Source organism: Anoplolepis gracilipes, chromosome 16 (genome assembly GCF_047496725.1).
Source record: "Anoplolepis gracilipes chromosome 16, ASM4749672v1, whole genome shotgun sequence".
NCBI classification, from domain to species: Eukaryota; Metazoa; Arthropoda; class Insecta; order Hymenoptera; family Formicidae; genus Anoplolepis; species Anoplolepis gracilipes.
Window position 1 is genome coordinate 4,585,840 of NC_132985.1, and position 26,883 is coordinate 4,612,722.

Below are 26,883 nucleotides of genomic sequence, written 5' to 3' on the forward strand. Positions count from 1 at the left end.
TAACATTCTTTCGTTCGTGTCTGTATTTTTCGACCATAATATACATATGTATAATTCTAGAAATTATTTAACTCGTCCCTGAAACTTTCTGATTTATGTTTTTTAGTCCGATATTATATTTGGCGTACAAATTTTTTCGAGTGTGTTGATTGGTTTCAGGATAGAAAATTTTTTCTATTCTGCAGCCAATCAGCACGCTCGAAAAATTCCTTCGTACAAATGTAATACATATCAGCCTTTATGCTACCGTTTTTTCCTCTAGAAGGAACGGCGCGCACATACCGAGCTACGAATATCGCGGTACGAGGTACTAGAAGTGAGTCGAGGTTGATGGACCATAATTTCTAGATAGATTTATTTCGCACGCATTTATGGTAGTCGGTGGCGGTTCGTGATCTTCGAAATTGTTCGATCCTGCAACTTTGTCGTTTCGAAACCGTCATGTTCTTATACCCCCTGTTGCTTTCGCGCTTATTTCGGCGGCTATTATAACGTATATTTCCAGGAATATTCGCAGTGTCGACGGATATCCTCCCCCCCCCCCCTCCCTCCCGAGTATTAAAAGACGAGCCTAAGGATCGCGAATTCGTCGGAAACGGTGATCCGAATTGCGAGGGAAGAGGGAGGAAGGCGGGAAGAGAGTGACATTTTGCGCGGGAACGAGTGTCGCGAAAAAGTACGGCCCGAATTTTTTGTATGCGTAAATACGCTGTACACGGTGATTTTTATCATTCGTGCGATGATAATCGAGAAAGTCGTAGATTTCGTGTAAATAGATGTCGTAACATGTATCGAAATCGGAAGTGTCGCGCGAGTGTTTTACGAGTACTTTTGAAGATGCATAAGAAAGGATGAGGCAGGCTTGATGGAGCTATTATGAGGTAATATATTATTCGCGGAATTAATTATTTTATCACAGTGTGATTCGTATTCCGTGTAATTTCATTTGTGTGTATAAAAGTATTATACATCCGGCTTCTCGAGCAATACCTAATTTATTTATGTGCATAGAATTTTCTCTAGAAACGAAAAGCGATTGTAAAATAACACGAAATATCATAAAGCTAATTAAATCGTAAAAGAAGAAGTCCGATTTGTATGTAATTTTGTAAAGCGTATTTTATTATTACCTTGACGGTACCAAGGCCGGATGCTAATCTGGACTACTTAATTCCAGGGCGGTGCTTTGCTCGGGATCCGAGCGTTCCTCGACGACGGTGTCCAACTCTAAGGATGCAAAGCTTCGAGATCCTCGATCGCTCTTCAAAGATACGGTGCGTGCCGGACGATCCACACCAGCTGCAGAACATGTCAGCAATAAACATAAGTTGCAGTATATTAAGGTAAGATTTATATTAAATATTTATGTAGTTGCATATATTGTTTTGTTTATATAGCAAAATAATTTGTAAATATTTTTGTTAAAAAGACTAATCATACTGCTTTCATAAATATATATAACATAAAAAAATATAAATATAGTAGATTTTATATACAACTATTATTTACTATTTAATTACATTATATACTATTATATACATCATATATATATATATATATATATATATATATAATTTAATAAATAAAAATAATAAAACAAATAAAATATTTAATACATAATAAAAAATATGATAATAAATAAAATATATACAACTATATATAATTTTATAAATGTTTTAATGCAATCATTTTGGAATAAATATAGCATTGTACTATATTGTCTATTGTATTTATTGTACTTGCAAATGTATATTACATTATTAAGTTTTTATGTTTAAACAAAAGTCAAATTAATAATATTCTTATGTTTTTAAAGGACTTATCGTGACTCTTTAGCGAAGAGTCGATGATTAAAAATAATATAATTTTAGTTTGGCCTTTTGTCATTGTTTGATGCCTAATTTTTATTTGTTCTATCAATCCATTGTCATTCTGGAAAATCATATATATAATTATTGACTTCTTTATTCCCTTCATCTAATTCTTTTTAGGTTTTTTCTCTCTTTTTTTTCTTCTTTCGTTTTTTCGTTTTTTAGAATCCAGTTTATACATATATAGTATATATATGTATATATTTTTGATAACATTTTTTCTTCTGTCATTCTTTGAATGTATCCATACTATATCAATTGCTTTTGTTCAATATTGTTCAAAATTGTTTTTCTATACCTGTTTTTTAAATTTATTTGTTTCTAATTTTTTCTCTGTGTGAAATCTTCATTAATTTTCTTATGTAATCCATTTCCACCAGTTCCATCTTCTTATTCTTTTTCATTATTTTCCATGTCTCTGAATCGTATATTAATATGCTCTTTCTTAAGTTACAAACTAGATTTCAACATAAAAATCATAGAATTAACATTAAAGTTTTCCCGTCTTTCTAGGCAATTGTGCAGCTTCATTGCCGATTCAGATACGAAAAGAAGTGCCTGCGACAAAAATAAAAGATAAGGAGAGAGACGAGGACGAGGATCGTATAAAAAAATAACATTTTAATTAAAATTTTTTTATTTCTTCTAAATTATTATGAAAAATCGAGAAAAAATTTTCATTAAATTTCAATAGACAGTTTCTCACGTGAAATCAAAATTGATCTCACCATATCAGTTGAGAGTCAAGTCTTTCGTTCGTCTGGACAGATTGACATTTTTAGAAAGTGGAGGTACACCGTTTGATGGACGGTGAATTCTTTTTGCTTTTCCTTTTGGGTTCGACACTACGAACGAGGAGAAGCCGATGTCGGGTGTCGATGCGCGTCATGCCGGATTTGTTTCTCTAACAATCCTGAGACACGGTGAAGGTAACAGACGGAGCAGCGTTGGACAGATGAATGTTCATTTTCTTCGGCTCTTCCTCGATGTCCGACTCCATCTCTTCGGACGAGTTGCTCGTCTCCTTGTCCTCGACCTTTTTTTCGTCGCAGGAACTTCTTTTCGTGTTTGACTCGACGGTGGTGAAGCCGCACAATTACCTAGAAAGATCTTGAGAAACGCGATATACTTCGTCTTTTCTTCACTCTTATCTCTTGGAGGTCTTCTGCCACGAAATTTAACTCGAAGCCTGTTTCACCGTCCGCTCTTTTATTCGTTTAATTTATTTCTCGTACTTTTTGAAATCTTAGTAATGACGTAAGTTTGACTGATTATTTTCGTTGACAAGTTTTTTCCGTATGGACCGATAGTTCTGTAGTGCGACTCATGTATCATTGTTTTGCTGTTGTCGACCGTCCGATACGTATCTTTGAAAAGCAATTAAGATGCTCGAAGCACAAACTCTAGTTGTTTTTTTTTAAAGGTCGTTCTTCACGTTAAAAAAAATTAGAGACTTTATTTTCTTGAAAAGTTACATTGTCCCGAATCGTCCTTTTCAGTATCATCTTACTTTCCTCATTCTGATAATAATATGACCTAGTTATCAAAACTTTTTTTATAAATCAAACTTTTTATGAATCAATATTTTCTTCTCCTAATTGTATTTGAATCCATTGAATATATGTGACGTCCGAGTTTCTCACTGCAATATATATTTTTATAATATTATATATTTTCATATTTCCGTGCTAGTTAGTCTTTAGCATTCAGTCCCATATACTATCACTGGTCGCATGGTCGCAATAGAGTTTTATATATTTTATATATTTTATAAAATTTACCTTTGTTCTTTTTTTTAATAATTTTGATATAAAGAGCGTAATAGCATATTTTTGCGGCTCGTAATTTTGTATGCGTTTTATTTAATTGATCAGCAACATTATTTAAATTCGCACGAACAATTAGTTATTTGATACAACAGAATATTTGTTCCGTATGCACACATATTTTAGTTTTACTTTTTAATTTTGGTTGGATACTCTACTCACCTAAACGATGAACCGGGCTGAAACGAACGAGGCTCAATGCGCCATGATCCAAATCACAGTTTCTCCGCCGGGCTCGTTCCCTTGCGAGTTTCGCTCTTCTCCGTAGGCAGCAAATTACCATTAATGCCAGCAATGGAAACCCCAGAATGCAGGAGACAATAGGTATTATTATGCTTTCCGGCGTCACTGGAAGACGCAAACACAATTTATAACGTGCGACAATTTTCTGAACTAGAGTACTCTAATTCTGTTTTACATTATTATTATGTAAATAATTTCCTAAACAAGTACATAAAGTTTATTTTTTTAAGCAATATAACTGAACTTTTAATGGCACATTAAGCAACTTTGTACAAATTATTTAAAAGTTTAGAACAATATTTTAACAATATTTTAATTAAAAACTTAAAGTAGCGTTCGATGATAAGAAAATTGAAATGTTTTTATTGAAAAATGAAGGCTGCGTGTATTACTGTGTTATATATATACATATATTGTGCGCAAAAAGTCTCCATAAAAAACAATATTGTCACAAGAGAAAAAACTAGGAAAGAGGGAGATTTTCTTTCAAATATAAGAAACTAGATATTAATAGGAGTGGTTTGTCTAAAGAAGAAGCGCTGAAATTCGTTATTAAAGTCTGTTACGAGAGGATTGCGTCATATCGTAACATAAAATGTCTGTGTTTTGTCCTTATTCTGCATCCGCCTTGGATCTTTATGTTTTATTTTATCCATAATAATAATGTTAAACAGTGTAGAGTATCTTTTTATCTGATGCGTATCTTGGTATTTCTTCTGTTAATTTCTTTATCTTCTCTCTTTGGTTTTGTTATTTCTATCAAATTTTCGATGACTTACACGAAACTTATACGAAAACAGCAGTTATTATAAGAAATGTTGGTTATTATTACAAAAATTTTGAAAGGTTAAAAATGTGTGCACGTGCTCGTGTGCGTGTGCGTGTATATAAAATTTAATACATAATAATAATATTTCATATATAAAATCGAAAATAATATATTTCATATATCATTATTTTCGTGATTCTTATTCGCATCTTCGTAATATCTGCTTATTATGATTTCTATAATATTTATGATTTATTGTATATTTATTGTTAATATCAGACTCTTGAACGCATTGTGAGATCAACAAAGTATACAACGTTTATTGTATATCTATATTAGTTGTTTTATTTTATTTTATTAATTAAGATAGCATGGATTGCTTTGTCTAAATTTCTGCTGTTTTCCGCTATTTCTTATTTTCATATAATTTTTAAATGTATTGTTTACAAGGATATTCTACCGATGCGAATTTGGTTTCTGGCTTTATAAGAAATAAAACTTAATACTATAGTTTGTTTATAATATTTCGTTTGTATTTGTTTGTACCGCACTTTATTTCATTTGTACCTTAAAGAGTAAAAAATACAAAGTGATTAAAAAATGGTCAACGCCCAACTTTAAGATATTTCAATTTTATTAGCATCATTCGATAGAAAATTATTGTTAGTACTCGTTTGTATCTTTTCATTTCATTTGTACCTCAAAGGGAGTTTGTCTAAAAATTGGCCGTACTTCTAAACTCTTTGAAGTACAAATGAAATGAAAAGAAATACAAACAGGTACAAACGATTCTTTATCAAATGGTTTTAATTAAATTAAAACATATTAAAGTTGGGCGTTGGCCATTTGTTAATTACTTTGTATATTTTTATTCTTTGAGGTATAAACGAAACAAAGTGCAGTACAAACAGGTATAAATGAATTACAAACAGACCATATTATTTTTTTTAAATTTCGCGAGCCATTAAGAGTCAAACGCCGGATGGTAGGTGTCGGTTTCATAGAAACAAAATTTTTCCATAAAACCGTTTACTTGTGCATAGAACACGAAAACTTGGTTTTATATCAAGTAAATATAAATATATCTTTGTACTTGAGATTCTAATAAACTCCTCTTTACCCCTTGAAGAGACGTTTCTCAGGTTCGATTCCCGACTTCGCCCCGATATTTTTCTCGACTATGTCTCTTCAGAGGGGTAAAGAGTACGTTTATTAGAATCTCAAGTATAGAGATTTATTTATATTTATTTGGTAAGATTAAAAAATTTTCGTGCTCTATGCACAAGTAAACGGTTTCATAGAAAAATTTTATTTCTATAAAATGGACATTATCATTATTTAAAAAATTGTTTTTTTTATCTACAGAGCCATTATATCTTGATTGTACTATATTTTGAATTTTTACATTTTATAAAGTCGGGTATTGAATTTGATAGAGAACTCTTGATAATTTTTAGGATCTCTTCTTGCTTTTTTCTTGAAACTGAGATAGTGCTTTCAGTACCGGATCTTCATATTTTATTAATTCATTGTTAATGTTATTTACGCCCTATGATCTTTTGTTCTTTGAGTTTCGATATTGTTACATGGTATCAATTCTTTATAAGGGTCTATCTTCTTTATTTTTGGGGCTTTCTTTTGAATTTGCTCTGCCATCTCTTAGTGTACGTTGTTCCTTTTTTAATCATCTTCATACAATTTTTGAAATATTTTGTTTACTCATCTGAAATTTAACTTAAACCAGCACGTTAATGGCTTTTTTCTGCTTTGCAACAGGTTCCAAATTTTTAGTATTATACAAATCACGCCGCATGTAGCAAATTTTTCTCAGTAAGTTTTTTTTTTTTTTTTTTTTTTTTATTATCGCATTATTTATTTTGTTTCTAATCAGTTTATTTTACAAATTCTTCCGGTGTCTTTTTGTTTTTATATTCTATCAAATATATCAGTTTTTCTTTTCTTTCCATTACTATTTCATTTCCTTTAACATAAATTTGAATTTATTATGTGTGCGTATTATATATATATATATATATATATATATATATATATATATATATATATATATATAATTTCGTGAAACACTGCTAAATGTACATCAAAAGGACAAAATCAAATGATTTTTAGGAATTTATTAATTTCCTCACTTATTTGGAATTATTTAAGTAAAAACTATTGTTATACAAGAGGGATATGTAGAGCCGCGCTTACATCATGTTAGCATTATTATCATAAATCGTGTCTCGTTTTGAAGACGTTGTATATTAACTGCGCAAGATGTTTAATTAGACACTTGTATGAAGTATTAGATGCCCGCGGCAATGGGGAACTACAAACGAGTAGCTCGGAAGAACCGCGAGTTTGAAAAGGTGAAGAGAAAGAGAGAGAGAGAGAGAGAGAGAGAGAGAGAGGGAAGGAGAGAGAGAGAGAGAGACCACGCTAATGTAATTAGTGTCAAGTAGTTGCCTGTTATGCATGGATTATGAGAAATATTAATACGCTGACAAGACAACAATGTATAATAGAATAACATAATACCATCCTCGATTTATTCATCGATTAAAGATTTTGTCTGATTGCTACTAATAATGATAAGTGTGAACTCATGCGAATATCTGAAATATTGCAATCCTATTCCTTTTAAGTAATCTGGAATATTGACTTTTTCATAATTAATTGAAGAGATTCTTAATTAACATTTAATTGACCTGTTTAAAGAATAAAATATAATATTTGGGCGAAGCGAAATACGTTCACAACCTATTAAATTAATTCTTTTTCTTCTTCTTCGTATTTGTTTATGTTGGTGATCACTTCTTCAAACATCTTTCTATTTGTAGCTTTTGAAATAATGTGACCGCGTCAGGTATGCTTATTCACAGTTTGAGATTTAACACAACACAAGCCTACTTTTCAATATCTCTTTCTATCTTCCCCATCATTATGGTTTCAAGCAGTTTGTACTTTCTATTGAGCATTACATATAGTCCTAAATTTTTGTGTTCAATAATGATAAGTACCTCTCGCTCTCCTTTTCCATTCACAATATTTCTTCATTGTTAATTTGATTTGTGTCGTTTTAAATTTGTTTATATGTATGTTTAATGTGTTTTATATATTATACAATAATAGAGTTTTCGATGAACTTCTACATCATGAATTTAAAGTCCGTGTGAGTAACAAACTCGCGATGATAGTACTGCACGCATAAATTTCCTACATTTTCTTTTTCATATTAAGCTTATTTTGCATTATCTTGAGATGCATTTGCTGTAATATAAATATTAATATAAAATTGTGATGTATATATTTATAAAAATTTATAAAAATTTTTACCATTGGATTTTTAACATTCGTCTATAATAATGACGAGAATTCAAACATTTCTCGATTGCATATAGCTATTTTGAGAATCTATGTTTCAATTTCATAGTAATATTAATAGGAGATAAAAGTTTTAATAAATGTGGATTAATTAGTCGAGATGTTAAAACTTTAAAACTCTAGATTTTGCGCAATCGGTGCATCATTCAAATCCCCACAATACTTCTAATTTTACAGCTGCGTGGCAACTGAACTACAGAAAATTGCGCATACATGATAAAAACAAATCCTCATTCATAGGTGCAACAAATATATAATACGCGAAATATCATTTAAGGTTTCTGACATAATATTACTATAATCTAAAAAAATGTTTTATATACTAATAACAATATATATGTATGTATGTATATATATATATATATATATATATATGTATACTATTTTTTAATTTAATCTTTTTAATTTTATATACAATATATATTTCTTGCAGCAAAGTAAAATTTTTCGCTGAAGTAGAATCGCGTTCTTACCCGTTGGATACACCAAGATTGTAGGCCTTTTAGAATGCGGAATCGTTGGCATAGTGGGTTGACCAGCTCTCACCCCCGCTGACATTTTTCTTTGTTCTGGAACTGAATGGAAATACACCTTTGAATCTTTTTTGATCTCGATATACATTCCTCGTTTTTATTCGGTATAATATAATGTCTTGGTAAAACAGTTACATAAAAGTGAGAGAGAAATAGATAGAAAATAAAATACAAAATAAAATTGGAATATTAAGTGATCTTTTTAATATGTTTATATTTTATAATTTTTTTTGTACACATATAAAACATTAAAATTAAAAAAATTAAAATATCAACTTTAGTTTGTGAAATATTTTAAAATATCATTTCACAAAATTATTTTTATTAATCAAACGAAAATGTCAAGATGTATGAAATTAGTTTACACGAATTACATTATTAATTATCATGAGAGGTGATGTAGAGAATTTATTTTTTCACAAATATAAACAAATAATATCAGAGAGAGGTTTCCATTATAAAATTTTTACTGTAATGATATTTCAAATAATTTTTCGAAAAAATATTTACTATTCAAAGATACAATAAAACCGTATAATTTTTTTGTTTTTATAGTCGAAAGCTATTGCACACAGAGTCAACAGAATTATGGCAGAATACAATCGGAAGATTTTGTCGCGCTACATGTCATCAAAATATGTCATTTTTATCTCTGACAAGTATTATGACGACTTGTTATATTGTGAAGAGCTGAATGACGAACAATTTGTAAAATTTTCTCGCGTTGGAATGCGCGGTTCATTCGTCACACGAAAAGTGGAATCAATAGATTCTACATGTAGCTCCAATTTCAACGTGTGATTCGCACATCTAGAATCAGTTGACGATATTCACGCCTCGTCAGAGACATGGAATTGCTACCGTTACCCGCGGCACACAGAGAATCTCCACGAGAATTGAATTTCTTCGCTTTCGAGATTGTCGGATTTACTTGGTTACCCTCGGGATTCAAATTATTTGGCGAGACGGCAGAGATAACACTTTAAGAGGTATTTAACGAATATTTTTGTACATTTTACTTGAAATTCCATGTTTAAAATATTCAGTAACATTAATATTATTTTTCAAAAATATTTTATTATAATTATTTAATTTGACAAAAAATATAATATTCTATAGATGCCCACATGTATTAAATCGTGAAAAAAAAAGAAAAATTACGTGTAACACGTGTCTCGCGTGTTTGACCCCAATTACCATTACTTTGTTATCACTTTCTCTCATTAATATTTAATGTGTTTGGCTCTAGAGACGAAGAAAATGTAAGAAACGTTTTCCCACATGCGGTGTATAATTCGTGTTATGTCGTTTGAGTTATCTCTATATCTTTTTCTGAATAATGCTAAAATACTGTAATGAAATTATATAAAAGAGCATTTTAAAATATATGTGGAAAAATTTGTATTTTTAGTTTTATATCTTTACTAAATATTGATTTTAGTGAATTACATACAATATATTTATATACATATAAAAGCAAAACTTTCTCTTAAAAGAAAAACAAAAAAAATTACCGCGCGTACTCGACAATAGTTTTTAAAGTAGTTTAAAATATTTCATCTATGTAAAAATTTTTAAATATTCTGAATTTTCTTGTAGTAACATACTTTGAATTCTTTTTAGCCTCTTTTTAACCGCTTAGCTTGACGTGCAATATCTCGCGCGCACGTTCATTATAATTTAATGGGCAAACCTCAACGCTGCAGGGACATTCTCTCTCTCCATCTCTCTGGCCGAAATCCAGGTGTAATAATAGCGGACGGTAAATGATCGAGAATTTGCGATATTGCCGGACGTCAGAAGCAGATATGTAGAATAATGCGCGCGCGTATTAGCCTTGCCCAGTTTACCTCGGTTAACCTGACATTTCTAATCTGACAACAAGAAATCAAATTCGAATGCGTCACAATTAACTACTAAATTATTATTAATTAATATTATTGTTTTAATCCTGAATTTGTTGGTTCTGTTAATTAGCAAAAAATATTAAAAATATAAATATACATATATATATAAATATATTGGCTTAATGCATTATACTCTTACTTTTTCAAAAAATACTAATAGCAAATCGTAAACACGAAAACAAATATATTAGAATTAATTGTTCAGATAGGTTGTAGAAATAAATTCTAAATATATTAAATGTTTATTGATGCACATTAATATGATTATTATAATTATATTATATATAGAGTAAATAATTAAAAGAAGTCAACAAAATTTTAGTTTGACATTGAAATGTTTTCCGAATTAATTGCCGAAATATCCTAATTTTGAAAATTTTTTTATTATTGCTCGAGAAAAAGTTTAAAAAATAATTAACGCTTCAACATTCATATCGCTACAGAATAAATTATAAGAATAAAGAGTAAATTATGCTAATACAATTAATTATATTTGCTTTGATTTTGATAATTAAAAATTTTATAAATAAAAATCAGAATATTAGTATAATTGATAAAAATGCTAATTGATAAAAATTATTTTTGCTTAAAAATTAGAAATTATAGCAACGAATTAGCAATAAATTAATACATTCAAAAATTTTTTTATGATGGAAAAACTACGTTAATGAGGATACACAATTGACATAATTAAAGCTTAGAACGAATTACGAAACAATTAATTTCCTATGGTAGAAAAATTCTAATCAGTTTCACTAGTTATTGCAATAGTCAAATTTCATCAATAAAAATTATTACAGGTAAAATTAAAATGTACAGAGTGTTTAGAAATACTTATATTTTATTATACTTAAAAGAATTGTTTGATTACACAATTATTTGTGATTGACTTTAATATCTTTTAATCTATAAATCTTAATTTGCGATAGTTAGAATTTTTATTAATTTCTCAATGTCATCTGAGATTCAGTGTGCTTCTTTTAGCCACTTTGATTTTTTAAAGATTTAGGTCATTCTTTTCAAAGATTAAAAATTAGAAGGTCAATTGGATCCTGGAGGCAGTAAATGGCTTTATAGACTTTAAGAAGTTTATTATTTTAATAAAAGTAAGTGATAAAATAACCAAACGTTTTGATCCCTTTCGGACTCTTATCATTAATGAAAACATAAAATAAATATAAGTACAAAATTGCTGTTAAATTTCAAATAATTCTTATTTTCTTACGATAGTTTGTCGAATATTGCTTTTATAAATAATCTAAAAAGTATATACTTCCTGCTTATGTTCAAGCATGAAGGAATCTTATGATACTTGAGCAGGGGAAGAAATGGAAAGATGCCGTTATCGTATCTCGAAGAAACAGCCTTCAAGCCACACGAGGATTTTTTGCGCTTAAAGGAGAATCTGCTGATAGTTTGCTTATCTTACGCGTACTGTAAGACAGACTGAATTGAAAGGGATAAAGAATAATTGCTATTTCGGTGAGAGAAAAATTTGCGATAGCGAATTTTTGGATTACTCGAAAAGAATAAGGCACGTAGCTTATTCTTTTTATAATTTATATTCGGGATCTGTAGGATAATATGATGAAAATATTATTTAAATATACGTCTTCTAAATATACGTTTCTACATCTAAGGAATATTTACCGATACAACATAGAATTTTGTAACTTTTACGATGAACTACATCAGAATATAAGCTTTTAAGATATCTAAAAAAAAAATAAAACTAACATATATTCACATATAGTAATATATATGAAAATTTTTCGAGTTAGTTTAAAACAGTGAATTTCGAGATATTGACATTATTTTAGATGTTGATCGACTTTTTATCTTTGTTGATCCAGCACTCTCTCGCATCAAAGTAAATTGTTCTATCGACTACTAGTCTTTTGGCAGATAGAAATAATCTTCTCTTTCCCAAGGTACGTTCACGAAAGTCTATGAGATTTCTGGTTACCAAAATTGATAGTTACGACATGCTTGTTATCTAAATAAGTTATTTACGCCTGTGATAAAAATTTCATTTTACGGAACTCATGAACGAAAGAAAAAGTCAATTTTTTAATTCTTTGCATAGTAATATAAATAATCGGAAAGAAGTATAATTTGTGAAATATTGTTTTGAACACTGAAATATATGGTTATGTGCAAGAGCTCTTTTAGAATTATTATAAATTTTAAGGAATAAATATTTTTCAAAAAACTATAAATAGTATAAAATATTGTAAAATAGTGGAAATCTCTGATATCCTTTTTTTATAATTGTTTTACATGAAAAAAATTAATAAGTTGTCCACATTATCTTTTGTGATCATAATTAATAATGTAATTTGTGCGTAAACTAATTTCGTACATCTTGACTAATATAAAAATAATTTTAAATTAAGTGAGATAGAGAAAAGTTAGAGAAAAGAAGGAAAGTATTTTAAAACGTTCTACAAACTAAAATTGATATTTTAATTTTAATTTTTTCTATACAAAAATTCAGAAATTATATGAAATATAAGCGTTGAAAAGCAAATTTGTTTGGTACTTTTTGAAAATAAATCGCTTCTCTTTGTATGGTAGAAATCAAATTTTTTGTGTAATATTGAAATAATGTAGAATACATTTTTCGAAATATAGCTCTTGAAATGAAATAAAAGTACTATACCTATATAACTAAATAAAATTGTGTAAATATTATTGTAACATTGTATAATTACTTTTGACTTTCGCAACATTGCATTCAACTTTATTCATCCATATCATAATTGTTAATGCTGTTTCATAATCAGCAACCAATATTAATTAATGCCGAGCCGTTGTCCGCTCGACTCAAATCCGTGTATTTACATCCCATTTAAAGGGAGAAGAAGGAAAGATTAAATCCATAACTCAAAACTCTGTTAACTGCAGATAATTTTAATTACACCAAAACTGCTTAAAGGAAATATAACAATGATTTAATTTTGAATATCGAGACTAGTGTATCGAATGCAGTTCTAAAACAAACTGTTGACATTTCTCCCTCGCAAATACCCGATTTCAATAGCGAAAATAAGGGAAAGGTTTCGCGTTATTATAATAACGGTATATCGGTCGATCAACAGTCTTCGAGCCTATGGAATTGGGAACTCAAAAAATATAAGAAACGAAGAAAATACCGTGTCATTTTCTAAAGGAAAACTCTTTAAAAAAATATTTCGATTATAGCTGAAACATGAATAAAAACGCTCCAAAATGTATTTATAAATTTTCTGAGGATCTCAGCCTTTACGATGTTACTAAATTATGAAAATGTCGAGATTCTTTGACAGTCATGTCGAAATATCTTTAAAGTCTTTTATGTTTTACGATGTCTGTTTGTCGTTTAAAGGCTTGCAAGTTAACGGCTCCATTTGCATTTCCCACATTTTGGAGCGCTATCGAAATACGAGCGGTATGTATGGCCACAGGAAGTTGCTCTCCATACTGTCTCAACATCGCGGAATGTCAAGGTATTTACGTCGCTCGTATATACGGGTTCGTTGTATACCGGTCTCGAAACAAGAGAGATGTTTGGTCCCAGGTTTGTGTACCGTGCCGTACTGACAGATCCATAGTAAGTGTGTTTATGCACGTGCACGTATGAATGCGGGTGTGAAGGGCGCGAATTTCAGTGTGTCCCTAATTTATGTACACGAAAGACAAACACGCTTGTATATATATATATATAGATGAGATTAGAATTGCCATTATACCTGCTTGTCCGTCTATTCGACCGTGTTTGATAGGGATTTAATCTAGAGAATAGTTAGGCCTCCGAATGAATGTTAATTAATTAATGGATTTTAATGTCTATTCGACAATGTCAAGATATAGGCACTTGTTATCGCTTTTACACGAGTTGATATACATAAATTGAGGTATGATAAATTCGACTCGCGATTTTGTAGCGTCGAAGAAGAAATTGATTCGAAGTAAAGAGAAAAGTGCGTATATACATATATCGATGAATCGTACAATTCCCATCATTATGTCGGTCAGATTTTATTTGATTATAGAGGAGGTCACACTTAATCCGCATTATCATCATACGTTCCATTAATTAGGGCAACCTCGATTACATTGCGGATAAGCTGGGCGATTTATTCAGCCTACTCTCTCACCTTCTGCCACTTCCGCTCTACACTCTTGTTATCTTCCTGTTGAATCACTAACACAAAACCTCATCTCTAATCTTTAACTACATCAACATTGAAATTAGGAGTTAGAGACTAATTTGCGCTATTTCTAAATTAGAAGGTCGTTAGGAAGGTCGTGGTCAAGGTTTAGCTAAATACTTTCTAGGTCATGCATGAGATCGATTTACTAATTGTAGATATGTAAGACTTGTTTTATTGGCAACAATCTTTTAATTGATTTACTTCTAACGTCATACAACATGATAAAACGTCACCATTTCGTTAGTATGTCGGAGACATCTTTATCATGGTGGTTATCAATTGTAATTGCTTCTCGCGAGAGTCATTAATATTTCCAATAGCATATCAGTCTAATCATTTTTCATTTAGTTAGATTGCATGAGATCCATCTGTTGGAAGTTAGAAATTCAAAACGTTCTTTAATGACTTCGGCAACAGTCTTTTAATTAATTTACTTCTAACGTCGTACAGCGTCATCATTTGTTAGTTTGCCGAAGCATCCTTGTCATGATGATTATAAATCATAATTGCTTCTCGTGACAGTCTCATTAATATTTCCAATGATATCGGTCTATTAATCTCCATCTCTGTTGAAATAATCCATTGTATCGTAGCCGCACACGATTCGTGTTATTTGCACATGCATATCGCGTCCTTTGAAGCTCGTGCTTCGGGACGTCACGTGAATGTAATTTCGCTCCGAAATCGAGGGGATAAAACGACACGGAGAAATGTGATCATGACGCCAAGTTAGAAATCTAAGCTAAGTACGTTCTTAACTGCATGATATCCGATAATAAATTGTCTTTTATTTTCTTTCCTTTTCTCACATTCAGAAATCAACCAATAGAATATTACTTACAATATCGTAATTTCATTAAAAAAGAATTATCAAAGAAAAATAACAGGAAAGTCAAGCAATTTCAGATAATATATATATAATAAGGAATACTAAAAATAGATATAATATCAATATGGAATATTATGAAAGTATTTTGGGATATTATTTTGCGTAAAGATTTTGTAATTTGCATTTATATAAGCGATATCGTGTATTCTTAATTTTTATAAAGTTCCTTGATGGAGTTTGATAAAAAGTTGACTAAAAAAATTTCATTATGTCTATGTTAAAGCGTTATGCTCTGTTCATGACTGATTTGTTGTTTTTTAATCTCGGGATTGAAGGATATGTCGATAAGCAATTTATTTTCACAGGTTTAGTTCACGGGAAAACATTTTTCTATGAAAATCAAGAATTCCATCGTTATAGCTCGGAAACATTATAACAAGAACAATTTGTTTTACTATAAATATCTAAGTCCATTTTCATTAATCTTTAAAAGCAAGCAATTGCCTTTGAGTTTTCATGCGTCTCTTTGTAAATTTTTTATCGTAATAAATGAAGCAATTTCACTCATGATAGAGATAATACATTTTATCTGGTGTTGAATATATTTACGATATATGTCAAATAAATCAATTGTCGTAAACATTCTTGTGGAAAAACGTAAATAAATTGCTTGCTCTCCGAGATAATTAAATCGCCACTTTTATTGGAAAAAGTATATAAAAGCATGTACTGCAGGCTATTTTTATCCCGGGAAAAAATGTTGCTATAGGTACAATATCTATTCATCTTTGTTTCTGTGATCGACAACTCTTGCTTCGAGTCACGTCGGAGCTCGCATATTTTATTTCTTTAGCTCAGAAAAGATTCAGGAAGTATATTGGGATATTTTATGTGCCTTATCTGGTTAGAATAACTAACTAGGTATGATTCTTTATGTAGTACGAGAAGGGTAAAACATTCATAAATGTCAGTGACGAATGAGATACTTCAAATGACAAAATATTTTGAAAACAAACAATATACATAAATAAGAGATTAAAAAATTAATTACAATAATATTTAAAAAAAAAGGGAAAAAAAAATTATTTATTTAACAATTATTTTGTTATATATTTTAAATAAAAAAAAGTATACAATTCAGAATGTTAGAAAAAATTGAAACGGCATAAAGAACTCTAACTCTCTCTTATTTTTTGCACTTTTATTTTTGCTAATATAAGAGACACTCGGTTATAAATTTATCGTGAAATTATTTAATTTTCATTAATGTTACATTTTATTGCAAACGTATATAAAATTTATCAAATCCCCTTGATGCAGTTAATAATTTTCCTTGAGAACAACAAAGTGAAATAATTTTCTTTCGTCGCGATAAAATTAGAAAATCATAAAGCTTATTATTTTTTAAATTATATATATAATTTAAAGAATAAAATAATCCTCAAATTACAGATGTATCTCTTTATTTTGAACAAAATTGTACTAATCATGTCTCGAAAAAGTGCATCTGTCTAATTATTTATTATTTTAATTACATAATACCCTACGATAAATTTTGTAAAATACAATTATTCGATCGAGCAATTACTTTCAATCAAAGTACAATTTGCGCAAGATCTATCGTAGTGCTATTTTAGATAGCTCTATATAAAATATCTTATACATATATGTTAACTAATAAATACATTTGAAAATACTACCTTTTTCCGAAAAGAATATGCCATAGTATTTTTCACAAAAATATGTTTGGCACGAGAGATGCTATTGTGTATCTTCTATCTAATTTTATTATATGCGGGAAAAATAAAAACTAAAAATTGACTGAAAATCTTGTATTATCCTGGAGGTATTGTCAAACAGGAAGTTTACTTATAACGCCGGATGTGTAATAGTGATTCAGGTTTGAATAAATTCAGTGAAGGTACCCATGCAAACTCTAAACTATAAAAGAGAGACAGAGAAGGCAGAGCGCATTCAGAATATAAATTCAAAAATGTGAAATGTATGCGGCAAATTCTTTCTTACTGCGCGACTTTTCTCGAAGAGATAGCAATATACAAGATATCCAACAAAAAATGAGAATCGTGCTGTTGGATCGATGAAAAGAAGTCATCTCAACTTTTTACAATTCGCCATGTGCATCCTCCCACGTCATTTGTCTTCACGTCTTCATAGCCATAAATCGTAAATTCTTTATCGTCCAATAACGTTACTTTCGTTTTTATGTTTTTCACATTACGAATTTCATAGCGTAATTTAAGTGTTAACATTTATACGATTAATCAATTGCACTTTCTTTCGAGGTAAAATGTAACGCGCCAGAAAAATCGTAATGTCTATTAAAATGCTTTGGAAGAACCATTATCAAAGTGTAATGGACGTAAGATTTACGCTAAACTTACTTTAGTTTCAAGTCTAATACACGTGATAATAGTATATAACAATGCACATTTTACAATAGAAGTAATACGTATTTAAGTCCGATCATTTATGTAGAATTTTTTAATTAAATTTTTACTGTGATGGAATTTTAATTTAATTATAGAAATATATGACGGCGAAAAAAAAAATTGAAAAATAACGATAAATGTATCTTTTTTTTTTATTGTTTCTCCAAAACGTTCATTCTGTGTATATATTGCAATATCAAAATTTTATATAAATTTATATAAGTGCTATTATTAAAAATATTAAAGGACGTAGAAATTTTTTAATTCGAATACGAGCGACAAATTAGTGAACCTACGCAGGTACTAAAACCTTACGATTGCAAATTTACAAGCCAATTCTACGTATGTCAGCAACTACAGTTTCTAAGTTCAAGTCGACGTGATACTCGGGACACTTATTCATGCGATCAGTTAGTGTTCTGTGTCGCTTCCCTTGTTGGGAAGTTTGACTGTAACTTTGTCAATTTCGTGGGATGCTTAAGGCTTTACAACTCTGTTATTGCAATTGGAATTATATCTCGATTATATCTTACGATGCGTATATCCGTCTACTTAAAAAATGAATAATATGAGTAATATAGTAATGTAGTAAAAATATATAAAGCGTTGTAATAGTGTAATAAGTAAAATTTGTAAAATTAAAAAAATTTTTTTTTACTTTTCTCAATATATAGGTCAATATTAATTTCATTAATAGTCATATCGTAAATTTTTTCTTCATGAAAATCATATTTGTCGTTAATTTTCAAACAAACTTGCTTTAATCCATGTTTATAATTAAGCCGTCATCGTCAGCTGATAATTGAATATGCTTTGGAAGAACATATATCAAACGATACGTCATCTTGCGATAGATTGAGTTTGTGCATATACTTTGAACGCACCATTTTCGGTATGACAGCCTTCCTAGGGAAATGTCGTGCTTCATTATCATTTATATATAGTTTACATATATGGCTTACATATATAATATTTTAATCAATATATTAAAAACTAAGTAATATCGAAAAAAAAAATGTAAAACAAGAATAATAGTTTCAAATTGTATTAGAATTCTACGTTGATCAAGAATAAATTGCTCGATTGAATAACTGTATTTTATAAAATTTTATAAAATTTGTCATAAAGTGTCACATAATTAAAATAATAAATAATTAGACAATTGCAGTTTTTGGAAGTAATTTCCGCTCTAACTGCGTTTCCCTTTCGTGCCGGTCGACAGTGCTCGTAAATATTTGAAGCAAACGCTGGATTATTGAGCCTGCGAGTAATCGATTGCGACGGATAATACGCATTATTGGATTAAATTAGCAGACACGTAGATCGGTATTCACGAATGCGTTGGTATTTTATTATCCTTATCTCTCTTCGTCTTCGAATTAATCCTGTTGATACAGGATTTTAGACGAATTTACTTTTATCCGTGGAAGAAGTATTTTAATGAAACAATTGCAAGCGCAAAAGCATTTCTTTACGTTAATATTTACAGTCGAACGACAGGACTATCTGTACTGGCATTCTTCGCGGCGGATATTTCCTCGAGTTACAGCGGAAAAGTTTCTCGCTATGAAAATAACTCGCGCCCAACTCCACGAAACAACCAGTTTCGAATGTTAACGAGCCGTACTTGGTGAATTATTAAGTCAATGTGTATAACGTTACTGTGTAGGGAGCATGCTACGACACAGTATTACTGAAATTAAAAATACATATTTATTACACGTAAAAAATATAATAAAAAAAGAAAGACTCTTAGAATTTAAACAATCCATTAACAAAAAATGAGTAAATAAGAACCAAGTATTGTAATTGGTTTATTTAGATTAAACAATCTTAAGAACGTGACATATTATAGTTTATAGTGTTTAGTAAACGTTTCGGTCACTTTTTTTTACCCTCTTTAGCGCAGATTTACAAATGATCGCAGATTTTAGGAATAAAAAATATGTCAAGAATACAAAAAAAAAAAAAAAAAAAAAAAAAGAAAAAACATCGCATAAACATTCGATTATTACAATATCAGTCGTCTATCTTGTCGCATGATGATTGTTAGTAATTTAAAAATTTCTTAATTAACACGTTTAAAAAATTGTAATTACATCGTTGGGCTCTCATTTGCTCATTTTTATTAATGGTTTGTAAAAATATAATAATCTGTTTCATCTGCGAAATAAATGTCAAAATAGAATGGATTGCCAAACAGAGAGTTAATGTGGCGAATCGTAAAGTTTTTGCGGTAGTAGACTTGAAAATGTCTTCCGCGGTCGAAGTTGTAAACTGTTCTGAAAAAATTTATGGCTTTTGCCAGGAAAGCGTGTATGCTATACCTGGTCGTTGCCGTTGTTCAACCTACAGCAGACATTTTTCTTGATAAAGTATGTGAAATGTTACCATACGCTGCTCTAACACATTGAAAGATTTTACATCATCTGAATTTTTAAAGATACAACATATCTGTTTTTAAACTTAAATTTTTAAAGATACCACGTATTCTCGAAAAATATACGCGCGAAAATAGCATAATAATAATACTACACTGAGAAAAAAATTGGTCAAACAACTCTACTTTAGTCTGTATAATTTTTTTTTCTTACTATACTATTACATGTTTCGTGTTTGTTATTCGAAATTAATTCGGACGTAATGTAGCATGAAAATTGTAGGTAAAAATATCACGTCATTACTTAAAATTATTCTACTTTCTAATAACTTATGTATATACGATTATCCATCAACTTTGACATTTTCAATGAATTTGGATGAAGGAATACTAATAAAATTTAAACACGCGCAGATTAAAGTACAGATCGTTATTTTCATAGAGAAATTGTAAAAACATTCGCCGTAATTTTTCTCAAGTTTATATAGAGCTAAACGTTACTTGTCTTGCTACCAACGTTACTCGCGACATTTTTCTCATTCTCTTTCATCGGGTTCTGAATAAAACTTGGCGAGAAAAATTTTGTCAGCCGGATATGCGCATGTTGGAAGTATTAAATTCCGCATAATTTGAATGAGATCTGTTGCACTGCGCATCAACGATGAAACCGCTATTTAATAAACGTGATCGTGCTTTGTGATACTTGGACTTCATTTTGCTACAGCTTGCATTTGTAGAGGAAAGTATGTAGAGCTTGCATTTTAAAGCGACGTGGCGGACGATTTACCGTCGATCAAAGGCAGAGAGAGAGAGAGAGAGAGAGAGAAAGAGGAAAGTACGATTTTTCTAAAATTTAATATTCTTCGCGAGAGGCGAACGTGTATGAACAAATGCGTTGATAATATATTATTTTCGACAAGATAAATTATATTCTATTCTCTCCTCTTTCTCCAGTAGACAGATTACTGGAGAATAATAGAGATAATGATGCATAATCCGCGAATGGACTCGATCGAATGAATATCATCGAGCTTTTATTCACAATTCATTTTTCTAAATCTCTTCATTCTCCTTTCTCTCATCCATTTCAGATTTCCTCGCAGATTTTCTAAAACTTGTTTTCGTAGCGTAAACTACATTGTATCTCCGGCAAATCTTCCTTGTTTCTCTGGAGAGGTTCAATTTAAGACCTAGGAAAATTCCATCCTGAAATTTCTCAACGTTGAATGTTGAAGCAAACTTTATAGTTTATCGCATTTAGAATTCTGTATAATCACTAAAAACGAAACACGGAACAAAACGGCCTTCCTCACAACCGCAGTTTTATCGTAAAAATTTCCCTCGGGAAAAACCATGGCTTTGATTCGAGTAAAAACACGGCCGATGTGTTTTGCAGTTTCTATCTTTCTGCAATTTCGATGTTATTTTTCTTATCGTACCATTATATGCCTTCTGGCATGTAAAATATCGCAAAAATATCCGAATATAGAACTGTTTGTTACTACTCTCTATATATAAGTTCCTTTTCTCCGTTTCTATAAAAAACAAACTCTGCGTCATAAGAACATAATTCTGTTTCCTTAATTCTCTTTCCATTAGCGCGCCGAAAGACACATTTATGAGTCCATCTTGACACTGCCCTTTCTTTAGTTTGGTCTTACTTTCTCGTTAACCCAAATCACTAATGTAATCACTAATTTATCCGATACTGTGTTAGATTCGCGCTAACGAGAAAACGTAATCTTACTCAATCCAATAATGTTTATTTGTATTCGTCTTTTAATCGATTTTAAAGTTCTCTCGCGTACATTTTAGCACTTATTTTTATTAGTTTTTATATTTAAAGGTATTTCTTTAATGGACATTTTTTACATACCGTGTTGCTTTTTCCTTCGCAAGTTTTTTTTTTTTAGATTAAATTTATATTATGCATATATAAAATAAATTCTAGATTATATTATGAAAATATAATTTATATTCTAAGTATAAAGCTTTAAATTTATTCTCCTCGCTCCTATTGCCTTCTTTCTTACTTACTTATTTATATTTAAATTTATTACCGTCTTTTAATTTTATACATTAAATAATTTTATAATTATACTAAAATATCAATTTTTCACTACAGCAAAGAAAAAGTTGACACCAACTTAAATAAAAGAACTTAAATAAAAAAGTTCTTATAATGTTACATAAAACTACAAATACATATAAAGTAGAAATTTTATACACATACAAACACGAAACTAATTGTGTTTATATATGCGTATAATTTTATTTTTGTTTTATTTATTAAATAAAAAAAGAAACGCAATTAAATTAACTGATTCGGAATAAAATTAAAGAAGGAATAAAAGGATTGTCTCTTTATTTATTTTTTGACTTACATGTAGTTACTGTGATTCATAAGTAATTGTCAGAAAAAAAAATAAAAATAATCATAAAGCTTGTTTATGAAGTAAAACGAGTATAGATCTTGGCTTTTTATGCCGCCAGGATACGAATTAATACGGTATGTTTCCGGTACATTTGCGACGCTGTTCGCACGTAATTGTCGTTACAATTGCACGTCATGCTAGTCACTAATTGCGATTGCTAGACGCGGCGCAAAAATATGAAAGTGTCGTTGAGTAAAAGCGGGAAATATTAATGAAAGTAGAACGAACTTGAAGGTTTAAAAATGCGGAGGAGTCAAGAGGGTGAAAAAGAGAAGTAAGAAGTCGTGAAGGAAAATATTGAAATACTTTGCTTGCGTTACTGCTGAAGGAAAATGCTTTTACCGCAATACGATATGTACGAAAGTCAAATCACTCTCCCGGAATCTAGCAGTGCGCAAAAACTTTATAGCAGTCTCATGTTGATTTTGCTTTCTTTTTATGTATGACTACTCTATTAATTAACTCTGTACTTGGGTAATCTGGACAGACAGAAATAATATCTCGCGGAAAAGGAAGTTGTTTAAATTTGTATTCTTACATTTGCCTTTTTACATAAGCTTGTTTATTTTTCTCTCTCTTCTTCTTTTAATTATATATTCTAGTATTTTCTTTTACTTTATTTGATTTTTCTATTTTTACAAAACGACTTCTCACGAAAATAGAATTTTTATTATATTAGAGTTTAATTTAGTCAGCGTACTTTTACATTTACATTAACACTACGGATACGTAAAAGTTTCTTTCTTTGTTCCTGAAAAAGCTCTCCCATAAAAAATTGATCTTGAGGGATTATTACATCTTATTGTGGAAAAAAAAAATATTTTTCTTCTTGAAATGATAATGGAAATATGTCATTACAATATGGCGCACGTGCGAAATCGTGACGGTGCGTTATTTATCGGCGGAAAACCCGATGAGTAATTGTTACTCACGTTGGCTTGTCGCGAGAGTGATCTATCATGATCCACCTGTTGTACTACGATACACTACGGATCATTTAATACACTCGTGCGTATTCGGAAGAAATATCAATGTGTAGTTTGTACACGCGGTCACCGCAGAATGAGTGGGTTTACTCATACAGGGAAACGCGATTACAATGTAATCTACTAGATTATCTTCCTGTCGAAATCCATCTCGGGATACAGTTGCCATTATTGGAGCATTAACTCAGTAACCAGAATTCTAAATCCGGGCTTACATCGTACTACTCTTCGAGAAGACTGCGAATTCGTATTCTATATAAATGACTTAAATCTTTTATTTTTTGCAAAAAAAATATGAAAAATAATATTAGACTAAATTTATTAAAAATATTCTAGAATTGTGTAAAACATTATTCACTTGCATATTCAAGACTCCTAAAAGTAAGAGATTGTATAGATAGTTAGATTATGTATAAGAAAAAGTAATGCAATGCAAATTAAATCAATATACAGCGTAAAGCTCTACTTGTTACAAAACTGATTACGCGCGTTAGTATAGTGGCGCAAATTATGGACTATAAGCCGCGAAAAATATGTACGATCCGTGAATTTAATGGAGGGTGGGTGCGCGGTAATTTCACTCTGGCACGCAGAAGAGCGAGCATCCTCCTCACGGAACAATATCTCGTCACGAAAATTGCGCACATTTCCAAAAAAATTTCGACGAATAAATCCGTCCGAAGAATCAGTTACATCCAGCAAATTATGCGCTAAGAGTTACGGAGTAATTTAAGATCAGCGATTCGCATCGCATCCAGGCATTCTCGGAATTCAACGAACTTACTTTTTAACCTTTATTCCAGACAGGTTTTCCACTTGGTTTTTTTATCTTTTATATAATGTCGAAGCTTTGCTCCTCGAAGAATATTCCACGATCTAAAGTAGATGCTGGAAACAATTGGCGATCCTTCCGAGGGAAAAGATCTCTTAACTATTTGCATCGCGAAAGAAGATGCGAATTGAATTCAACAATCCTGAATTTTAGACAAATATTTCTGTAATTAATTAATACCTATCGAAAGTTTTTATTCATCCTGTGATATATTGGATTGAAATAAAATTAAGTTTGCTGCTGTGATACAAATAGAACTTTTTACCAGTCCATTGATTTTCTATATTTCTGTACTACTTTATACTTTATTTAAAACGGATATTAATACATCCGCCCTCGAAGAGTGATACAATGTCACATGAAATGGTTGAGAGAAAAAGTTTTTCGTCGACTTTTCATTCGTTAAATGAAACGCGAAACTGCTAGCCACCAAAGTTTGAGAAACTTTCCCTTCGAGAATACAAACGTGTGCAAGGTATGTGCTTCTAGTACACAAAATTAGAGTTTTCGCGTAAATGTAAATATTAGATAATATAATATAACATGAATAATATAATATTATTCAACTTGTTTTCTCACTTTGGAAAATACAAAATAATTTCCTCATCCTATTTATTCTCCGATACTATTAGTCACCTGGGATTAGTTTGTCATCGAATTGCAAGGATTTTTTCTGTCAAAATTTATGTACTGTATATTCAAATTTTACGCTGACTTTAACTCTATACAATATAGATTATTTGAGTGTAACTTCAGCGCGAAACTTTGATACAAATATTTTTTTTCAATCAGTTATAATATGTGCAAAGTTATATGCAATATCACAATAATGCATAAAAATTTGCTTTTTTTATCAAATGAATATACGATTGAAAACATACAAACATACGCTCGTTAATATCAAAAGATTAATATCAAAAGATGTCAAAAGTGCATGAAACAAATTATTAATTTTACTCAAAACTTTATTCCACGTTTTGATACGATCGCGCTTTTTGTTAAAACGATGTATTTGCAAATAAAGCATTTCGTTTTTTTCATCTGTATATGCAACCGGGAATGAAATTTTTGGTGCAACGCGATGCCCAACGGTCTGGAAAGCAATGTTCAAGCGGTTCCGTTCAATTCGCGCAGAATATTTATTAGTCGTGTGACAAGCAATTTATATCTTTGTATCTTGTTAAAACAAATTCGCTTTGTCGTTTATTTAAACTGTTCGTTTTGTCATATATTCAAATCCTATTTTTTCTTAATCTTCCTATTATCACAAATTCATAGCTAAAGAAAACTCGTTTCTAAAGAAATAACAGAATTTTATTTTATAATTCGCCCGAACACATTTGAGCGTTTAAACAAAATTACACATTACTTGTTTTACTTTTTTATTAAAGACAAAGAAAGTAATTTTACTTGCGAAATGATTCGTTATGCGAAACGAGAAAGCAATACCGGAAATGGAACGAGTGAGGACACTACGCAGAACGTGAAACAAACTGCCATATAGTCGGCAGAATTTAATATGTCATATTATATAAGTGCGTGTATGTGTGTGTGTGTGTGTATATATATATGTACTTTTACATTATAAGAACTTTTTTTTATTTTATTTGTTAGTTAGTTTTAACTTTTTTCTTAATATCAAAAACATGATATCATAGCACAGTTATAAAAATAATTTAACACATAAAATTAAGAGACATTAATTAATATAGAGCTTTATTAGATTTAAACTATTTTTCTATAATGTAAATTGGACTTTATTATATATAAAATAGTCATATAATAGCCATATAATAGTCAATAAATCATTTATCTGTTTGCCATCCCTTTTCAACAATTTTTTGCTGGTTCTACTTGCTTCAAAAGAGCTACTCTGATTCTTTTATATCGTACGTGGTCATCGCTCCGCGTTTTACGATCTCTATGCTCTCTTTCTGCCGTTATCGACGTCGCTGTCCGACTTGGCGTATTATCCATTGTTCGCTGATATTTGTTGGTATAGTTGCTCGAGATAGTTTATGAAACGACATTGACTGCAATACGACGTTATTGTAACAGAAGCGTTACTGCAATAAAGTTATTATCGGTCAATTGATTTGATAATAGCGATATTGTTCTTATTCAAACACCCCTGAAGCATAAATGTTGCGGAAGCACAGTTATAATTTTTATTACAACAGGTATTATTTTATAAGTTTTATGTCAAGAAACATTGATTTTGAGAGATATATTATTTAATAAA

At 30.2% G+C, this 26,883-nt stretch overlaps 1 protein-coding gene and 1 long non-coding RNA gene across 2 annotated transcripts in view; one reads left to right on the forward strand and one right to left on the reverse strand.

Moving 5' to 3' along the window:
- Window positions 1–1,153: 1,153 nt before the first annotated feature.
- LOC140674411 (uncharacterized) overlaps window positions 1,154–26,883 on the reverse strand; it is a 34,261-nt gene continuing 8,531 nt past the window's right edge. The window contains exons 2-4 of the mRNA XM_072907919.1: window positions 8,567–8,668; window positions 3,860–4,045; window positions 1,154–1,299 (exon numbers count right to left, since the gene is read on the reverse strand). Of these exons, the coding sequence (XP_072764020.1) occupies window positions 1,154–1,299; window positions 3,860–4,045; window positions 8,567–8,651 (417 nt within the window). The 5' untranslated portion in view covers window positions 8,652–8,668. The remainder of the gene's footprint in view (window positions 1,300–3,859; window positions 4,046–8,566; window positions 8,669–26,883) is intronic.
- On the forward strand, window positions 1,255–10,570 carry LOC140674412 (uncharacterized). The gene is made up of 3 exons (XR_012048209.1): window positions 1,255–1,343; window positions 9,182–9,615; window positions 10,250–10,570. It is a non-coding gene; the product is annotated as an uncharacterized lncRNA (long non-coding RNA).